Here is a 19,579-nt window from a genome sequence, read left to right on the forward strand (position 1 = left end):
CCCTGCCCAGAGTTGACAGCTGCATAGCTGCGGTATGCAAAGCCATCCTCAGATGACCTGCTTTCACAGCGCGCATCACCACTCATTGCCAGGCCATACACACTGGGCGGCTTTGAGCTGAAAGCCGCACAAACTTGGTGTTTTGAGTGGCTTTCAGCTCAAAGTCGCCCAGTGTGTATGGGCCTTAAGTAATGATAGTCTATGATCTAGTCAAAATTACCTTGCCTGCACAGTTAATCTATGCTAAGCAATCTATGCTAGACAATATTGACTAAGCAGGAGAAAAATAGGGAGATTTTGACTAGTCAAAATCTCCTGCCAAAATCTCACCGTGTGTACACCCCTTTACGTTTCTGAGAGATAATGGCTCTTTTCTAGCTTTTCAGGAACTGCAGTAACACAGTCAACACTCCTTTTTCCCACATTTTCCCACACATATTTTTGACTTGTTAAATGGATGAACATCATAGTGTATAATAAGCTATAAATATATGGGAAGCGGTCATCTATTAGAATGAACTTAGGTCTACAGTCATTAGGTCGACCCCACTAGGTCGACTGGCAGGAAGGTCGACCTGACTTAAGGTCGACATGACTTAAGGTCGCATTTGCATAAAGGTCGACATGAGGAAGGTCGACTGGTCATAAGGTCGACATGGGGTTTTTCACTGCTTTTTGAGCCGACATGTGCCGACAGGCGGTATTTCATGCCCTACCATCCACTAGGGCGTGGAGGAGGTTGTTAAAGCTGTGGCGAGCGAAGCGAGCCACCGTGCCCGAAGCATTGCGAGCGTCCTATTCTCATTGCCAACTGTGTCCATATCGACTGTGTCGACATTCGGACCCAAAAAAACCTGAAAAACCCATGTCGACCTTATGACCAGTCGACATTCATCATGTCGACCTTAGGCATGTCGACATTTGCCTGTGTCAACCTTCGGTGGTCGACCCATAGTATGTATGTATGTATGTCTAAAGACTTAGGTCCCGGCTTAGGCCTTGACATATAGAACACATGATATTTCTGTAAATAAACTAGATAATTTTTTTTAAGACTCCTATCACTGCAATAATACCCATGATATATATAACAAGTGTCATTACACAAAGGCATCATGTTGCAACAATTGAAACATTGTGACATCGTTATCAGAATCCGCTTTATTGGCCAGGTATACTTTGTAAACACGGTTAGTTAGTCTGAAAAGTTCTGACATAGTCGATTCATTTCAACCTTAAAAATCAGCCTCATTATTATAAACCATTAGGTGGATTTTGGCAGCTGTTGGTCAGTAACGTCACCATATAACGTGAGTGAAGTAATGACCCGGAGGACGCGAGCAGATACAACTAGAAACAAACACCAGCATTCATTCAGCACATGAGCACAGCGCTTCCTGACATACGCTCTGTCTGGGGGGCGGCACTGGAATAGTGACTGCTCGACCAATCCTACTGAGCGGCTCACATATAACAATTGTAGCACTAGTATGTGTGGCCAATCCTGAGCCGCGTTACAACCAATGCTGGCCTATCGCTGTGTGATTGCCGTGGTGCGGTGCCCGGCCAGCAGTGTGAGTGTGTGTACGGTGCTGCTGTCAGTGTGGGCACAGTCTCCGTGTCCGCTCCCTGCTGCTGATCGCTGCCCCACCCGCTGACGCGATGAGCAGCAGCAGCTCCCCGGCCAAGCCTGCAGGAAGTCCGCTAACTCTGAGCCCAAAACACCGGGAACACGTCGCTTCTTTGGGGCCTGCGACCCAGCTTATTATCAGGGGTACGCTACACACACGCGTCGGCACATGAAACACATTTCTATGGTTATTATGAGCTCGGTATAATGTCATTTCCTATGTGTGAGGCACAAGGCACTGATTACCTCATCACCTATACACTTGAAACTGATTGTCCTGTTTGCTATGTTGTCATCTAGTTTCGTTTTTGTTTTTTTTGCATGTGTGCTGTCACCTGCTGAGCACAGTATTACTGAACCGAATGTAATCTCATCATTTGACACCCCGCCGGGTTAACGGGGGAAGTCATATTAAGGGAGGTGCCACCTACTGTATGTGTAATGTCATGCTGTCCCTAGCCCTTATCTTTCTGACCTGAGTGATATGCCATTCATTGTCATTCGAGGAAGGCAATTGTAATACTACTATAAAACACATATTTCCGTGTGCAGGTGATGTTGTCTTCCCTCAAGTGGTTAACCTGCTGACATGTGAACTTCTGAACATATCACTCACAGAATATCTTTATGACTGTACGTGTACCTGTTCCCACCCTGGCTGTTGCACAGAAAACCAAACCAAATTCCTAGTACAGATGGAGCCCTTTTCTTCCTTGGCAGGCGCTCACCAGAACATTCCCGCTGGCGGAGAGGGTTTCCATCAGACTGGGACGCGCATGCGTCTCGCACGCGCGTCCCAGTCTCTCGGCGGCGGGACCCTGCCTGTTTCCGCTCAGGAAGGTGGGGGCAGCCGACGGCTGACGGGGGCTGGCGATAGAATCGCCAGCATCTGAAAGGATGGAGCACGCTCCATCTGTATATTCAAGTATACCTGGCCAATAAAGCTGATTCTGATATACAAGTGACAAAGACCTAAAACAGATAATCTGCCTAATATGACCATGCACAGCAACAGTTTTGTATTAATGACAGTTAACCTTTTTAATTTGCCCCATAACTTAATTATAACCACTCCCCTCCCCTGCGCTCGCCACACTATATAAAATCAACTCCTTGCCGACATGGATAGTGGGGGTATGAGCGTACTAACTATAGTGGGCGCCCAACTAACAGAAGTACCTTTTTTTTTTTCTTACTTTTCTTTTTTCCTGTTCTAACTTTATTTTCTCCGTGATCCTCTTGTGTCCTGTCAGACATGCAGTATGATCACAGAAGCTGGCTCTGGGCTATGCTCCGCCTGTCTGCATTAAGGAAAGGGCCGAGCAGGAATAAAGCCTGCATAACACCATCAAAGGCTGCATTATTTTTGCAATTGCTTCCTATGGTATTATTTTACAATTTTCTGTTAGCAGAACACGTTTCGTACAGGTATGAGAAATGCAGTTTGTATACTAAAAATGTGTAAATTTGAGGTTATGGAGGAGAATTTAGCAAAATCTCCAAAAGTTCTTTGATATATAAGTGATACCAAAATATTGTTATCAGCATAGGTAGTGGCAGCCACTGCTGATCATAACAATGGGGTGCAGGCTCTCTATATAAAATCGTAAATAAAAAAATAAAATATATATATATATATTTGTTTAATTATTTTTTCCTCAATTGCATTAAATGGTCAAATCATTTTACAGATGTTGGAGAAATACATTCTAGACTGCTGGATCACCGGCCAGTCATACAGGGGGAAACCCGGTACTTCATTAAGGAGTTTGAGGTTGGTACTACTATTGTTATTTCTTGTAACTGTAGCGCTGTAGCTCCCATGTTTAGTAGGCGTTTGTAAACCATTCTCAAAAATGTCTTCATAGGGAAATTTAGATTTTGAAAGTGTATGTTGCTATAGTGGCTTACTACGCTGAGAAACTAAAGTTTTGTACTTGAATCAGAGCTAACCTTTCAGCTCCAAAAGCAAATTGCAGATGTGTCCTCATACATTAGCCTCTATACGCCATACATGATGTGACGCCTGACTGAGCTGCTTTTAAGAGTAGAGTATTGATGTTGTCTTTGAATAGACGTCATGGGAAACCACTTAGAATGTGCTAGAGACTCTGGGCCTTATTCGAGTTCACTCTTTCTGACAAAATCCTTCTTAGATGGACAAAACCATGTGCACTGCAGGGGGGCAGATGTAACATGTGCAGATAGAAATAGATTTGGTGATTTTTTTGGTGATTCTTTGCAGGGTAAATACGGGCTGCTTATTTTAACACTGCAATATAGATCTCACTTTGAAGTAAAACCCACCCAAATCTAATTAGATCTGCACAAGTTACATCTGCCCCCCTGCAGTGCACATGGTTTTGTCCATCTAAGAAGGATTTTGTCTGAAAGAGTGAACTCGAATAAGGCCCTCTAGGCTGCGAGTCTAACCGCACAGGAATTAGTTTAAAACAGTCACAAACTCACAGATGAACAGATATCACACATGGAATTGATCCGTGTAGTCTAGCCGTGTAGCACAGGCATATTTATAATGGGTGCAGTGCACATGAGCCAGGTCTCACATCGCATAAACGGCAACCATAATTTTCAAAACTTACCTTACCTTACTCACCAGTGTTTTGCGCATGCGCACTATACTCTGGGATGCACTAGTGCCCAGATTCCACAGCGCTCTGTACACAGGCCTCCTCCTATCTAGAAGTACCCATGCAGAGTAGTTTTAAATAAAATGTGCAATTTAAGACATGTTGCTGAGTCGCATGGGATCCTGCGTGATGAGAAGGCTGTTTGGCATGACTGACGCCACAGTGTGCGAGGACACATCTGCATAGTAGATGAGTGTGAATATGTGGCATATAATTCCAGTTCAGTTATGCCGTGTTCTCACTGCGAGTGAGAAATACACGGCTTTTCTCCGGCATTGAAATGCCGGGGACTGCCGCACTGGACCCCGTTCTCACTGCAAGGCAAATTCCCAGGTGAAGAAGTTCTACCTGGGAATTTGCCTTTTAACACTGGTTTTTCGGCAGTGTGAACGGGTCAACCCGTGTCTGCATACCCGGATCTCAGACACGGGTAAAAAGAAGGGTTTTACCCGTGTCTGAGATCCGGGTATGCGACCCGTTCATACTGCCAAAAATCCTGTGTTAAAAGGCAAATTCCCGGGTAGAACTTCTTCATGCTAGACCCGGGAATTTGGCTGCAGTGAGAACGGGGTATTACATGGACTCATTTAATGAAATGTCCAGCTATGTCAGTGTGTTGACCTATAGAAATAATGAAAGAAAGCTTGACATTAAATATTGCCAAAGTAGTTACTGTGCAGCACCTAAACATCTGTCCGCACACCTAATTTCAGTATTAACCATTTGGGGCTTTTATGGTAAAAGTGGAGAAATGCAAGATGGATTTTTTTATTGTTTCTGGTAGAAAGCTTTTTTTCTTCATGTAAAAGTTGTGTTTTTATCAGTACATTCTATTTTTCTTTCATTTCGTATAATGTAATTATGTCTTAATATGGACTGTTAACTTCCTATTTCAAATCTGGCTGCATTTTGTGTAAATAATGATTTTGTTTTGGGATTTGGAGCTGACCTCCCCTCACTCATCTATTTTACTACTGTCTGACTCCTTCATAAATGACAAGTATATATTTTGCATGCATTCTACATAGACTACAATTGGAACCATAGGGTTTTTAAATATGTGCAATGCATTTTTTATTTAATGAAAGGTCAAATTAGTGGTTTAGGTTATGAGATAGTTTCAATCTAGGTATTCTTCTATGACTGCAGATTGACTTTATTCTATTGCAGTGTAAAGTGTGATTGCTGCGTATGGTAACTATTAATTCATGTAGTTGTTGCAGTCTAATTGTGGTTGACTGCTGCAGAATAGGGTTATTACGGTACAATGGGGATGAGTACAATATGTCAACTGTCTACCCCAATAGTACATTTATGGGGTAGACACATGAAGCAGTGATAATAGTGTTCATTCTAGCAGCACCCGCCATCTTTGAAAACCCATGCAGTTCCTCTTCCCTGCCTGGGGTGTCGCCGTCTGCTGTTGTGTTTCTAGCACAGGTCTGGTTTGCATATCAGTGCTGATCTACAGACCACAATGTGCTAGAATCACTAAAGCAGACAGCGACACACCAGGCAGGGAAGAGGAACTGCATGGATTTTCAAAGATGGCTGGTTTAGAATGAACACTAGATAAGAGTGGAGAAGTGTGCCATGGCAACAACAATCTCTCCTCCTGTTATTGTGTTTCTCCAAATTATTTTGCTGAAAAGAAACGCTATATGAGTCTGATGTAGAAGAATACTGGGGAAATGGAAATTATGCCTGTTAATGTGATTACTGATACATAATAATCTTTTTGGTTTGAAGCTGTCAGCCAATCTCTACCCAGAAATGTCTTTGACTCAAGTCTGTCTGTCTGTCTTTGTACGTATATTTAGCCATTTCACAGTCACACCCAGTAATACTCCATACATTCCTGAGACCCTGTGACTATGGCCCTTATTCAGATCTGATCACAGTAAAAATGTATTCTCAAAAAGGGCAACACCATGTGCACTGCAGGTGGGGCAGATGTAACATGTATAGAGAGAGTTAGATTTGGGGGAGTTATTTTGTTTCTGTGCAGGGTAAATACTGGTTGTTTTATTTTTACACTGCAATATAGATATCAGTTTGAAGTAAAACCCCACCCAAACATAATTCTCTCTGCACATGTTACATCTGCCCCCCCCCCCCTGCAGTGCACATGGTTTTGTCCATTTGAGAAGAAATTTGCCTTTGCGAGTGAACCCTATGTGTACACACACACACACAACACACACACACACACACACACACATGTGACACACATGCTGTGCACTTGGACACGTCCGTAGTTGAAAGACATTGATAATTTACATGAATATAAGTATTGAGTAAAAATCAGCCCTAGCAGGAGACTCTGGGTGAGATTTAATAGGATGAGAGATTCAGAAAGTGAGATATTTGGTAAGAAATCTCCAGTTTTTTTAAAGCGGCAATCATTTACACTGCAAAACTAGCTTGATTTTGAAGTGTAAATGATTGCCGCTTTAAAAAAAACTAGAGATTTCTTACCAAATCTCTCACTTTCTGAATCTCTCATCCTATTAAATCTCACCCTCTATTACTGTTCAGACTTGATCGCAGGGCAAATTTATTCTCAAAATGGGCAAAACCATGTGCACTGCAGGTGGGGCAAATGTAACATGTATAGAGAGAGTTAGATTTTTCAAATTAAAATCTATATTGCAGTGTAAAAATAAAGCAGCCAGTATTTACCCTGCACAGAGACAAAATACCTCACTCACATCTAACTGCCCCACCTGCAGTGCACATGGTTTTGCCCATTTTGAGAACAAATTTGTCCTGCGATCAGGTCTGAATTAGGCCCATAAAGAGGTAAAAGCACAGACATGAGTAGAATACTGCAGAACACTGCACATAAACAACAATTAAAATGCAAAGGGTACCATTGTGTTAAAATGTGGTACTCTTGTGGAACCCATTTACAAAAAGGTATTGGCTATTTGCAGCATAGTGACCCAGTGTGTTAGCATTGCTGCGTCATTGGGCTGACAGGTCCCATACTGGCCAGGGCACTCTTCTGTGTAGTTTGTACATTCTCCCTGTGTTTGTATGGGTGTTCTCTTGTGTTCCAGTTTCCTCCCACAGAGCACAATTTTATTGGCCATGGACCTAATAGACCCTTAATTGTATGGTACAGTGCAGTGCAGCAAATAGTGTAAAATCATTTTTTTAAGTGAGCAATATCAAATAACATCAATATGTTATTGACATACAGTATGTACACATCAGAAACCGTAGTCACAGATGGACTCCTACCATATGGAAATACACCAATCTTAAAGACCTCTGCACGTGGGCATCTTTTTCACTGGCTCAATTGACCATTCATTTCACTGCTAGAAGTGGGGAAGGATGGCACCCTGGTTATATTATTAAACACTTTTTGCTGTCATTTATGGATACATTTAAACTTTATTATTAACCCAGGGTCCCATTTCTTCCAAGTTGTGTTGTCATGAAAACAAGCCCATGTGTAGGAACTTTTTTCAATTAAAATTCAATTATTTTATTTAACCAAACTGAATCTGCATAATGTACGCCTGCCTCCTGAGCTGCATGAAACCACTTTGCCTACTACTGTGCTTGAGCTAATTCTCCACACTACTTTGCCTGCAGTATAAAATGAGCCTATAATTAAGAGCTAAGCTGAGGCTGCACCAATCCAGTATCACCACTAGATGGTGGTAGACTGACTATTATCTTTAATGTGCTACTGACAGATTTACTATCCTGTTTTTATCTTGTTAGAATGTATTTCTATATGTGGCTTTTAACATTCTTCACCTCAGAAAGGAGGGTCATGCTTAGCAGACACACATGTTCAAAACAGATGTACTTTGAGCGGCTTGTGCGAGGTGCAGTTGTGAGCTAATATTCCAGTCTTCAGCTGTGTCTGTGTTTCATTCCACTAAGGGTTTATTAAAATGCTTCTACTCTTTGTAGTAGGGATTCTTTTGAACCATTTTCCAGGCCTGCAGAACTCATCTTCTGCAATGTGCTGGACTCTGGAGTGTGATAATGAACGCTTCTTTGTAAATCTAAAATGATTGGTTCACTCTATTCACAACTGTTCATGTGCCTATGTGTTCTTTGCAGTTTATGTAACAAGGTAACTATGACTAAAGTATTTCTCTAGCTTCAGTAATACTAAAATACAAATGCCTTCTAAACAAAAAAAAATTCTATTTCAGTCTTCATCCTTATAACACTGTGCAGGTAGCATGTCAGTGTAAATGCATTCTCAATCTTTATATCCCTTTCTCAGACCCTAGTGGGAAGCAATTAAAGCTGCAAATAGGGGATTATTCAACATTCATGAAGTATTCTTGCTTAGGGTGAATAATGCTGCTTTCAGAACGCATAACTGGCATTGACCCTGTATTTGAAAACGTTTCCAAAAACGGGTCTGCCAGGTATAACCCCTTTCACACCGCATCTCTTAAACAGTATATTACCGTTTAAGTGCCGTTTTTTTTTTACACTGGCAGACCCGTTTTTTGAGACTTTCCAAATACAGGGTCAGTCTTCAGCGCCGCCCCCCCCCCCCCCCCCCCCCCCGGTTAACATCCCCCCCACCCTAGGGTTAACACCACCACCACCCCCCCCCCCCCCTAGGGTTAACATCGCCCCCTGGGGCTAATGTCACCTCCCCCCCTCCCCCCCCCCCCCCCTAGGGTTAACATCACACACACACCCCACCCCCCCAATGTGATTAAGAAACCCCCCCTCCGTGCAGCCGGTACCTCCCGTTGCAGATCCCGGCAGTACTGTATGGACGGATGCGCTTATAAAAAAAAAAACTGACTTTCGGAAAACGGCTGCCCCATAGGAAAACCAGTTTAAAAAAACTGTCTTTCGTATGGGGGCAGCCATTTTCCGAAAGTCACTTTTCTTATAAGAAGCCTCCTGCTCTTCTTAAACACATTGCGGGGGGGGGGGGGGGGGTGTTCGGGGATGTTAACCCGCGGGAGGGGGGGTCGGCGGGGGGCTCCTGTGCTGTGAATATTTAATGAGCGCTCTTTAAATATTCACTGCGCTGAATTTAGGACCCAGCTCATTGGCTGGGTCCTAAATACCGTTTCAGACCCGATTTTGATGCCAAAATACCGGGTCTGAAACGGGTAGGACCCTCCATTTTAACCGTTTTACAAAAACGGCTTTTGTAAAACAGTAAAATGGTTCTGCACCTTTCAGACCGCACAGATTACCATTTTAAAACCGTTAAAAATCGGCAAAATACCGGTTTTTAAGTGTGGTCTGAAAGGGGCATAAGGCATTATGCCTACATGCAGCTGAAAATGTATAGGATGTATCTTGCAGTCATTGGGTTACAATGTAAACATCAATAACTGCCCAATGTGATTTTGTACTTTTTTTTTTTTTTTTTTTTTTTGTATTGATTTTTTCTTACATGTTCGCATACAATGTGTGTGTGCACATAGTCCCAAAACCGTGCGGCCTAATAGCAGTGAGCACTGATGATGCAGGGGATTGTGGGTGGTGCTTCTATTTCCTTTCTAAGAAAATGCTGTGTGCTGGTTGCTCCCATTGTGGCACTGGTGTATTCTGGGAAAAGTACAACTTAATAACCTAGAGAGATGAAATAAGAAATTGCTGATTTTGGACTACTGTAATAAACTACTATGCATATCGTGATGGGGTACATATGGATGACCGCATGCAGGAGTCCCTATAGATTGTAAGCTTGCGAGCAGGGCCCTCCTACCTCTATGTCGGTTTGTTTCTACCCAGTTTGATTTATCACTGTTGTTTCCAATTGTAAAGCGCAACGGAAAATGCTGCGCTATATGAGAAACTGTAAATAAATAATTGTGGTGGCTGATAAAACGACCATATGACATGGAGAATGTGTGAAGGAACATGCTGTCTGCTCTATTGGCAGATAACTGAGTGAGCCAAGACCCACCTTTAGTAGGTGTTCCTATAGCAGGATTTAGTCATTTGATTCTTTCTTCTGCATTTCCTGTTATTCTCCGTAATCATTTAAAGCCACACTTGTACTTAGGAAATAAAAAAACAATATATACTAACTTGTAGCAGCTGTGTTAAGAGCTATGTTAAACCGACAATAAAACCGAATCTGACAATTCAATGTGACCTCAAGTATGTGCGTAACAGGGTTTGTATTCGCTCTTTAGTGTAGTAATAGGGAATACTGCAGCTCCTGCTAATGATGGGAGAATGCATAGTACAGACAGCATGTTCTCTGACCTTAGATCTGTGGAAAAGGGCTGGTAATGTTGAAGAAGATCAAATTCAGACTGTGAAATGAGCACTGGGGACACAGAATAAGTTCACTGGATATAGCCTATTAGCATCTCCTCTATTTAACAAATGTTACTTGTACAGGTTGTTTTAGCGTGTCTGTAGATGTACTTTAAGTTGAGTAGACAAACCACATTTTCTTTTTCGAATAGTATAATCAACTCTGTGAATCTTCTATTTGTTGATTTTATGAGAAGGGCTGCTAGTATACAACATGATTAAACGCTTTGGTATCTGGTTTTTTTATTGGTACTTGTGTAGTTTCACGGCGGCAGCTTAAGCTACGGTGTTAGCGTAGCCCAACGGCTACGGCCGCGGGGACACTACGGTGATTCTGACAGGGACGCTAACTACGCTGCCCGCAGGAACACTACGCTGATTCTGACAGGGACGCTACGCTGACTACGTAACTGCCGCTGTGAAACTGCACAGGTGTGTAGTTTCACAGCTAGCTTAAGCTACGTTGTGCAGCTATGTCCTCACTGTCCCTGGCAAGTGTAGAGAGTGCTTCTTACACAGCGCCGGTAACCGCCAGATCCCCTGCGCTGGCAGACGCCGGCGGGGAGAGGGGATCATGCGGGCACCGGCGGAGAGGGGCTCCATCTGTCTGAGACGCACAAGCGTCCTCAGGCGGTTGTGCGTCTCAGTAATTCTTGTGGGCAGGGTACGTCAACCCTGCCTGTGTCCGCTTCAGGGAGACGGGGTTAAAAGGACGCATTTACCAGTGCTCCATGTTACATACTGGCAAATGCCTCCTTTTCAAACCCCCACTATCCGCGCCAGCCCGAAGCATGGTGAGCAGACGCGGTACGCATCCTCCCGACCTGTTCATACCCTCACTATCCACATCAGTGTGGAGTTGATTGTATCAAGTGTGGCGTACGCGGATTACTTCACATACAGTATATTCCGCATCCCCTCCGTGGGCTCGCTACGCTCGCCACACTTTATAGAATCAACTCCACATCGACATGGATAGTGGGGGTATGAACAGGTCGGGAGGACGCGGGGCTCGCTGCGCTCTCCACGCTTTGGGCTAGCGTGGATAGTGGGGCTGTTTCAGGAACACATTCACACCTGTCATGTCAGGCAGGTTAAAATGGTCAATGGTTCCCACACAATATAATAAGCGCTGACTGACTACGCTAAGTACGTAAGCTCCGTCTGGCTGCGAAGGGGCAGGAACACGACGCTGATACTAAGAGGGATGCCTGATTGACTACTTGTGTAGTTTCCCGGCGGCAGCTTAAGCTACGCTGTTAGCGTAGGCCAACGGCTGCAGCCGCGGGAACACAACGCTGATTCCGACAGGGACGCTGACTACGCTACCTACACTTCCCACGGGAACACTACGCTGATTCTGACAGGGATGCTACGCTAATTACGTAACTGCCACCGTGAAACTACTCAAGTACCTTTTTTTTAAATTTCTGTTCTATAGCATATTGGGCTTCTACATACTTCAGCATGTAGATGTCCAGAAAGTGGCCCGAACTGTGCAGAGTTTGTATATTCCCCCATACTTGCGTGGGTTTCCTCCTAGTGCTCCAGTTTCCTCCCACAATCCAAAAATATACTGGTAGGTTAATTGGCTCCTAACAAAATTAATCCTAGAATGTCTGTGTGTGCGTGTATATGTGGTAGGGAATATAGATTGTAAGCTCCACTGGGGCAGGGACTGATGTGATTGTTCGAATATTCTCTGTAAAGCGCTGCAGAATATGTGTGCGCTATATAAGAAACTGTTAATAAATAAATAAATAATAATATTGTAATTTAATAATGCTCTGGTTTTTTTTTTTAAGGAAAAACGTGGACATCGAGAAATGAGAGTTCTTGAAAATGTGAAAAACAGCGTTTTTGATACCAATGATCATATTCTTCCAAGATGTGCAGATGTAATGCAAGACCAGCTGAGTTTGGTTATTAAAACTTGTAAGTCCTATATTTACAGTAATACCTGAGTAGTTAGTAGAGATCAAAAGAAAAACCTAGATTTTTCCACCACTATTGGTGTCTTTAGTGATACGCTATTATAGAATATTGACATGGTGCATTACGTCTGTAACATAGTTTACATGTTCTTGATTGAGCCTTCACTTTCTTTTGTCACATAGTTAACCTCAACATCTGTGATTCTAAGGTGGCCAGGCTCTTGTTACAGTATTTGGGATTTGTGTTTTGTGCATTCATTGTATATTGCTCTACCAACTTCCTGTAATTTTTGTTTTCTCATTGCCATATACCCCAACTGCCGGTCCTATTTTGCACAGAGACCTCCACCCAGGTCTCAGCTGACTTCTGCACAGAGATCCTCCAAGCGCCCCACCATACAATTAACATTGCATTATCCTTATTTTACTCCCTGGATTGGAGTATACAATTTTGGGATTGAGCATTTTTCAATCCCTATTTTTGGGATTAAAAAGTGTCCCAAAATTGGCATACCTAGTGGCTGGGTTGTGTATACACACTAAGCTATGTGTGTTACCTACTAGTTACCACCTGTGTCTACTCCATGAGTGACCACATGGACACCACCCCTGTGCTAGAGTCATTCGGTCTTGCCAAATTACCATTTTTTTATTTGAAAAACTTAATGAAAAATGTATTCCGCAGATGGCAGCAGGTAATGTTTTTCAATTTTATTAAATGTTGTTTTTCTGCTGATTCTATTCTGAGGATCACTTTACAAACTGATTGCACCTTGTACTGGAGCCAGTCTGCATTTTGTGTTTTATAGAAATGGGTCATGTACGTGGTTCTCCTGTTAAAACACACGGTTACAGTATGCAATGTAAATAAAACCTGTGTCTATATACTGCTGTCTGTAGTTCTAGGTTAATTGAGGAGCCTAAAACAACAGATAGGACTTTGCTATGTAGAAATGCTTCCTCCAGTGTAAATGTGCAGTTTAGCTTTACATATAAACTATTTTTCATAAATCTTGTTTAAAAAGTTATTTTCCTGTGGTAAAGGGTAACTTTATGTCCTTGACATATGAATACTTTTTTATGAAGAATTTGTTTTCATCATACAATGATTATAGCACCCACAAATGATTTAAGATTAATTTAACACAGAAGTATGTTCATCAGTTTAGCACTGACAGCTGGTTAGGGGATGCTAGTTGGTGAAGCCAGTAGAGTTCAGGCAATCACTGGAGACCGAAGTGCTTCAACAGAAATAGGGGTATACAGTATGTATTAAAGGTACCCATAAACCTGGGGTCTTATGTCTGGCGGGGTTCACGGCAAAGCGCCTTTGCCGTGAACCCCGCCAGACTGCGAGCGCAGGCAAAACCTGGAAGGAAGGGCAGTACGTGCGATAACATCAGAAAAGCCGTACGACTTCTTCCCTTTTCTCCACTACAAAATCCTAACACACAGGGAAAATCTGAAGGATTGCCACAGTAGCAAGGTGGCATCCTGAAGAAGAGTACTAGTGTGGAAGCGGCAGTGGCCCTTCAAATAGGAATATTTAACATCAGTGGATTAAAAAGTGAAAAATATGTCCCCAGGAGGTCCGGGGAGCTTACAAATCTTTCATTCTTGTGAATAAGGAACTGTTTTTCCATATGTTTTTATTTATTTATATATATTTCATTTTTATTGGTTGATTTGCTTTTTTAAAATAAAGAGACTGTTATTTTTAAGAAATTCGTGAAAGTCATATTTTTTGAGGTCCCTATTGGAAAGACTTACTAATCCTGCAGATGCTACAAAAAAATGTCCTACCATATTTTTCCAGCGCTGCAGTCAACCCTTATATACATCTTCTATATAGTTAGGCTGTTTTCTCCATATAGGATTTAGATTGGATTGATTTAATAAATACCTGCTTATGGCTCTGCATGGGTAGTAAATAAGTGCAGTGAGTGGCATATTTCTACAACTCACAATATTTGGCAGCTCTAGAATATGTAAAAAAAGGAAGTATTTGAATCATGTGCCCATCTGTTGGCAATCTGTCACGAGACGAGCTTTTCCTTCCATATGTACAGAAACTACAAAATCCTGTTGGTTGTCATTAGTATGAAGTGATGTGCTTTTTAATATCCTTTCCTGCTTTGGCTTGTTTAAAGCAACAGGGTACAATGTAGTGAACCAGGCCTTGGTCGTTATCAGCCACTGGCACTTCCTGAGCATATAGATAGCCTGTTTTACTACATGGAGTCTGCTGTATCCCACACTCTGGTGTGGATACAATTCCCAGTGAGGTCAAAACACCTGATTAATCAATTCAAATCTGTTTCTTTCAGTGGAAAGCGCCAATAATACCGTCCACAGGCTGCACCGGCAAGAGCAGGAAAACTCAAAGGTAAACATAGCTCACAGGACATTTTCTAACATGACTCCAAGATTGACAAAACATCCTGGGATCCGAAGGCCTGTATTACTCGCAGAGAAGCTGGATATGTCTGTGCAGTTAGGCCAGTCTTCAGCACTCACATGCACTTTAGCTTGGCATCACAAGTTTGTGCTTCCAGTTAAGGACTTTCTTGCTAGTTTAAAAGGGGACGTCACTAGTATAGAGAGATGTGGGCCAAAGATGACATGTTAGTTTCAGCTGTAACTCCGCCTTCACTTTGACAGCTACCTGCATATGCAGTAATGTTTTGAATTGCCCAATTCATGACAATAACAAGATGCACTAAGCTTAAAAAATTGATCAATTGGAAAGTGATAAACAATCAACCAATCAGCTCCTGCCTGACATTTTTCAAAACCCAGCCTGTGACATGACAGTTAGGGGCTGATTGGCTGGTGATTTATCAATCTCCATTGTATGACTTTTTAAAGCTTCGTGCATCTGGCCCAAAGTGAGCAATGTCGCTTGATTGGCAGAGGTGGATTGTGCACATGATATGTAATTTTAATATAGTTATCTATGATATAACTTACATGGTAATGGGAGTTCTACAACACATTTATGAGAGTGTATGTATTATATGTATAGGAAGTATGTATGGCATCGAATCACATACACTGGATATAGATGAATTCGGGTTCTTTATTTTGTAGCAGGTAAACAGCGTACCAGGTTAACAGCTCAGCATGGTTTCACAGTCAGGGTACACTCGAGAGCACCTAACATAATATTACAATACCGGCCTATCGCCCCAGCTGCTTTTCAGCATTGGGCGCAATGGGCCTCCTGCCCTGGGCACACATATAACAGGAAGCCACAGGTGCTGCTAACCAGCCATACCTTGATCACATCCGTTTAGAAAACCTGGACTGCTGCTGCTGCTCTAAAACCTGAACTGGTTTTTCCACATTCAGCATTCTATCTTTCATTCTTTATTTTTTAATATTGACCACTATATTTCATGCGTTATTAATATTTGTCCACTACATTTGATGTGTCCTTTATATGTTCTATCCTTTATGATCCCGCACGGTGTTTGCATGATGTACGCCTAAAGAGAGAAGTAATATGCTCTGATTCATGTGTGGAAACAGTGCACTTTCCCTGCCGGCTGAGGATTTGTACAGCTGTGCCTTAATGAATAAACCATACTGGGGTATATTAAGGCAACTGTCCAACGCTAGGCCAGCCCTCTGATGAAGTCTTCGTGACGAAACCCATTGGGGTATGTCCTAGCATCAGTCTGTGTATAGTACACAGAAGTTTATGATGTTATCACTACGATTGTGTAAACGGTTTGTAATCACATCATTCACGCTATCCTGCATGTCACACTCCTGACCCGGCACCTGCTGGTCACTGCCTTGCACAACCGACGGGTTTCTACACCCATCAGGTTGTTGCACACAATCTCCCCCCGGTGTCCTCTCTGCAGCCCGTTCTCTGCATCCTCTCCTGACACCCGCAAATACCGCCCTCAGCTGTTCCCCCACCATCGGCACCTACTCACATTTGTTTACTAAAATGGTGTTGGTCGTCGTAGCAACCCTACACCCCTGGCAACACGAGCTTGGATACACCGATGTTGTCATCAACTTGAGACGCTGTCAGACACAGCTGTGCTGCCCGGGCTCCCCTCCCCACCAGGGTGAAACTAGTCTATTTAGGTAAGTCAATGTGGTACATGTGTTTATGACTTTAAAACAGTTTTTCTAATAAAATGAAATGTCAAATTACAGCAGCGCTGTCTTCTTTGCATAATTTCATATTGAAACTGTCTGAGTTCCGCACCTTTGTACGATATACTACCCCTCTCCGTGGGGGCACCAGACCAAGTAATACTCTTTATTGGGAGTGCCGGACCGTACAAATAAAAAAATAACGGGAACACTGACATAACACATCCTAGATCTGAATGATCTTGTTCTTTACATAGTGGAATGTGCTGACAGCAAAAATCAGACAAAAAATGATCAATGGAAATCAAATTTATTAACCCATGGAGGTCTGGAATTGGAGTCACACTCAAAATTAAAGTGGAAAAACACACTGCAGGCTGATCCAACTTTGATGTTATGTCCTTAAAAATAGTCAAAATGAGGCTCAGTAGTTTGTGTGGCCTCCACATGCCTGTATGACCTCCCTACAATACCTGGGCATGCTCCTGATGAGGTGGCAGATGGCCCTCTGAGGGATCTCCTCCCAGACCTGGACTAAAGCGAGACATGATGTCCCAGATGTGCTCAAATGGATTCAGGTCTGGGGAACGGGCGGGCCAGTCCATAGCATCAATGCCTTCTTCTTGCAGGAACTGCTGACACACTCCAGCCACATGAGGTCTAGCATTGTCTTGCATTAAGAGGAACCCAGGGCCAACTGCACCAGCATATGGTCTCACATGGGGTCTGAGAAACTCATCTCAGTACCTAATGGCAGTCAGGCTACCTCTGGTGAGCACATGGAGGGCTGTGAGGCCCCCCATAGAAATGCCACCCAACACCATTACTGTCCCACTGCCAAAACGGTCATGCTGGAGGTTGTTGCAGGCAGCAGAATATTTCTCCTTGGCGTCTCCAGACTCTATCACATGTGCTCAGTGTGAACCTGCTTTCATCTGTGAAGAGCACAAGGTGCCAGTGGCGAAATTGCCAATCTTGGTGTTCTCTGGCAAATGCCAAACATCCTGCACGGTGTTGGGCTGTGAGCACAACCCCCACCTGTGGACGTTGGGCCCTCATACCACCCTCATGGAGTCTGTTTCTTACCGTTTGAGTAGACACATGCACATTTGTGGCCTGCTGGAGGTCATTCTGGCAGTGCTCCCCCTATTTCTCCTTATACAAAGGCGGAGATAGCGGTCCTGCTGCTGGGTTGTTGCCCTCCTATGGCCTCCTCCACGTTTCCTGATGTACTGGCCTGTCACATGGTAGCGCCTCCATGCTCTGGACACTACACTGACAGACACAGCAAACTTTCTTGCCACAGCTCACATTGATGTGCCATCCTGGATGAGCTGCACTACCTGAGCCTCTTGTGTGGGTTGTAGACTCCGCCTCATGCTACCACTAGAGTGAAAGCTCTGCCAGCTTTCAAAAGTGACCAAAACATCAGCCAGAAAGCATAATAGCTGAGAAGTGGTCTAACTATGCTTACCGCAAAAACATAAAATAACCTCTGTTAGTATGCGCGAATGATGTAACTGTACTCGTTTGTCACTCCTTCCCTTATGTTTCCTTGCCTGTAGCTGTACCGAAATCCGCAACAAAAATCCTAGTATACACAAGTATACTGTACATGGCCATTAAAGTTGATTTCTGCACAGCCATTCTCCCAGCTGTCAGACACATGCTGACTGTATAGTTAGAGAAGCACCTCACTGTAGGGGAGTGAAAGTGAGCACATCTAGTTGAAGTCAAGCACCTTTGTCTTCACAGGCATGTACAGTTATTTTGCTTAGAACATAATAAAGAATGACACCTGTTGGATATGAAACACTTTCGTGCCAAATTTATCCCAGAAGCCCATAGCTCGGCTATTTCAGAGTATTTGTAGAAGACTGGAAGTATCCATGTTTTTTTGAGTAATCTAGTTATGCGGACAGCTTTCTGTCCTAATAACTATATATACTGTACATGTGTGAATAGCACACATGAAACAATCAGAAGTAGTGTGTTTTAATAATGTTGCAGGGGGTGTATAAGCAAATAGTGATCTGTAAGTGGATAATTGTAATTAATGTGGACTAATCCATCATTGGCTTAAACTTCTCTCCACTTCTATGCTACTTGTGTAGGAAAATATTACTAAGCTGATGCAGATTCTCAGATCTTTTGGCACCACACAGGACAGATTTGGTTCGCTCAGAATATTTAGGTACATACTAACATTGGGTCATAACGATGTTACTACAGCATAGCAGTCCAGGAAAGGCCAAGTAAGTCTAATGTTTATGACTACAAGAGCCAGTAGAGGGCATCACTGGAACACTGTACAAGTGCCTACCAGTCCAATTTAACCCCTCCTGCACTCGCTGTGGCTTCATTTTTCCACAGGTTCCCAATTCTTGTTTACTTTGTGAGCAGCAAGTTTAACATGTTAGTTAAATGTAAAGGCCACTTTTATTATAGAATTAAATATAAAATCCCTTCGTGGAAAGGTAAATGGTGTAACTGTTGCTCTTTTAAACCTTACAAGTATAGTTTTATTAAGTATGAATGTAGAGTTGCTATTCATGAACAGCTTGTCATGGGAACTTGTGAATCACTGTGACTCGCTTTGCTAGTTTGATTTGCATGTTGGGGATACTTGCTTCTTGTATCCTGACTAGGCTATATAGAACGGCCTCAGTCCTTTTTTTTTTAACATGCGTTTTGATTCATTATATAGAGACACAGACCTATAGCCAATGTCATGCCCTCAAATTAAGGGGTCTATGTACCATACAGTAAAGGCCCATACACACTGGGCGACTTTGAGCTGAAAGTAGCTCAGTTTGCTCGTTTTAGCAGCTTTCGGCTCGAAAGCTGCCCAGTGTGAATGGCGCAGCAATGAGTGCTGATGTGTGACTCCCACATCATTGCGGGCAGCCGCCGCTCATCTGCTAGTATTACCAGCAGATGAGCAAGAGAGTGGACGGCAAAACAGTCCAGCC

The 19,579-nt window shown here is 43.0% G+C and overlaps 1 protein-coding gene across 1 annotated transcript in view; it reads left to right on the plus strand.

Annotated features, from left to right (window-relative positions):
• The first annotated feature begins 1,500 nt into the window (after positions 1-1,500).
• The window catches only part of BLOC1S5 (biogenesis of lysosomal organelles complex 1 subunit 5), a 39,773-nt gene continuing 21,694 nt past the window's right edge, over positions 1,501-19,579 (plus strand). Inside the window, exons 1-4 of the mRNA XM_083187955.1 lie at positions 1,501-1,774; positions 3,322-3,404; positions 12,363-12,492; positions 14,819-14,877. Coding sequence (XP_083044081.1) covers positions 1,663-1,774; positions 3,322-3,404; positions 12,363-12,492; positions 14,819-14,877 — 384 coding nt within the window. The 5' untranslated portion in view covers positions 1,501-1,662. The remainder of the gene's footprint in view (positions 1,775-3,321; positions 3,405-12,362; positions 12,493-14,818; positions 14,878-19,579) is intronic.

This window comes from Crinia signifera, chromosome 5 (genome assembly GCF_055691185.1).
Source record: "Crinia signifera chromosome 5, ASM5569118v1, whole genome shotgun sequence".
Lineage (NCBI taxonomy): Eukaryota > Metazoa > Chordata > Amphibia > Anura > Myobatrachidae > Crinia > Crinia signifera.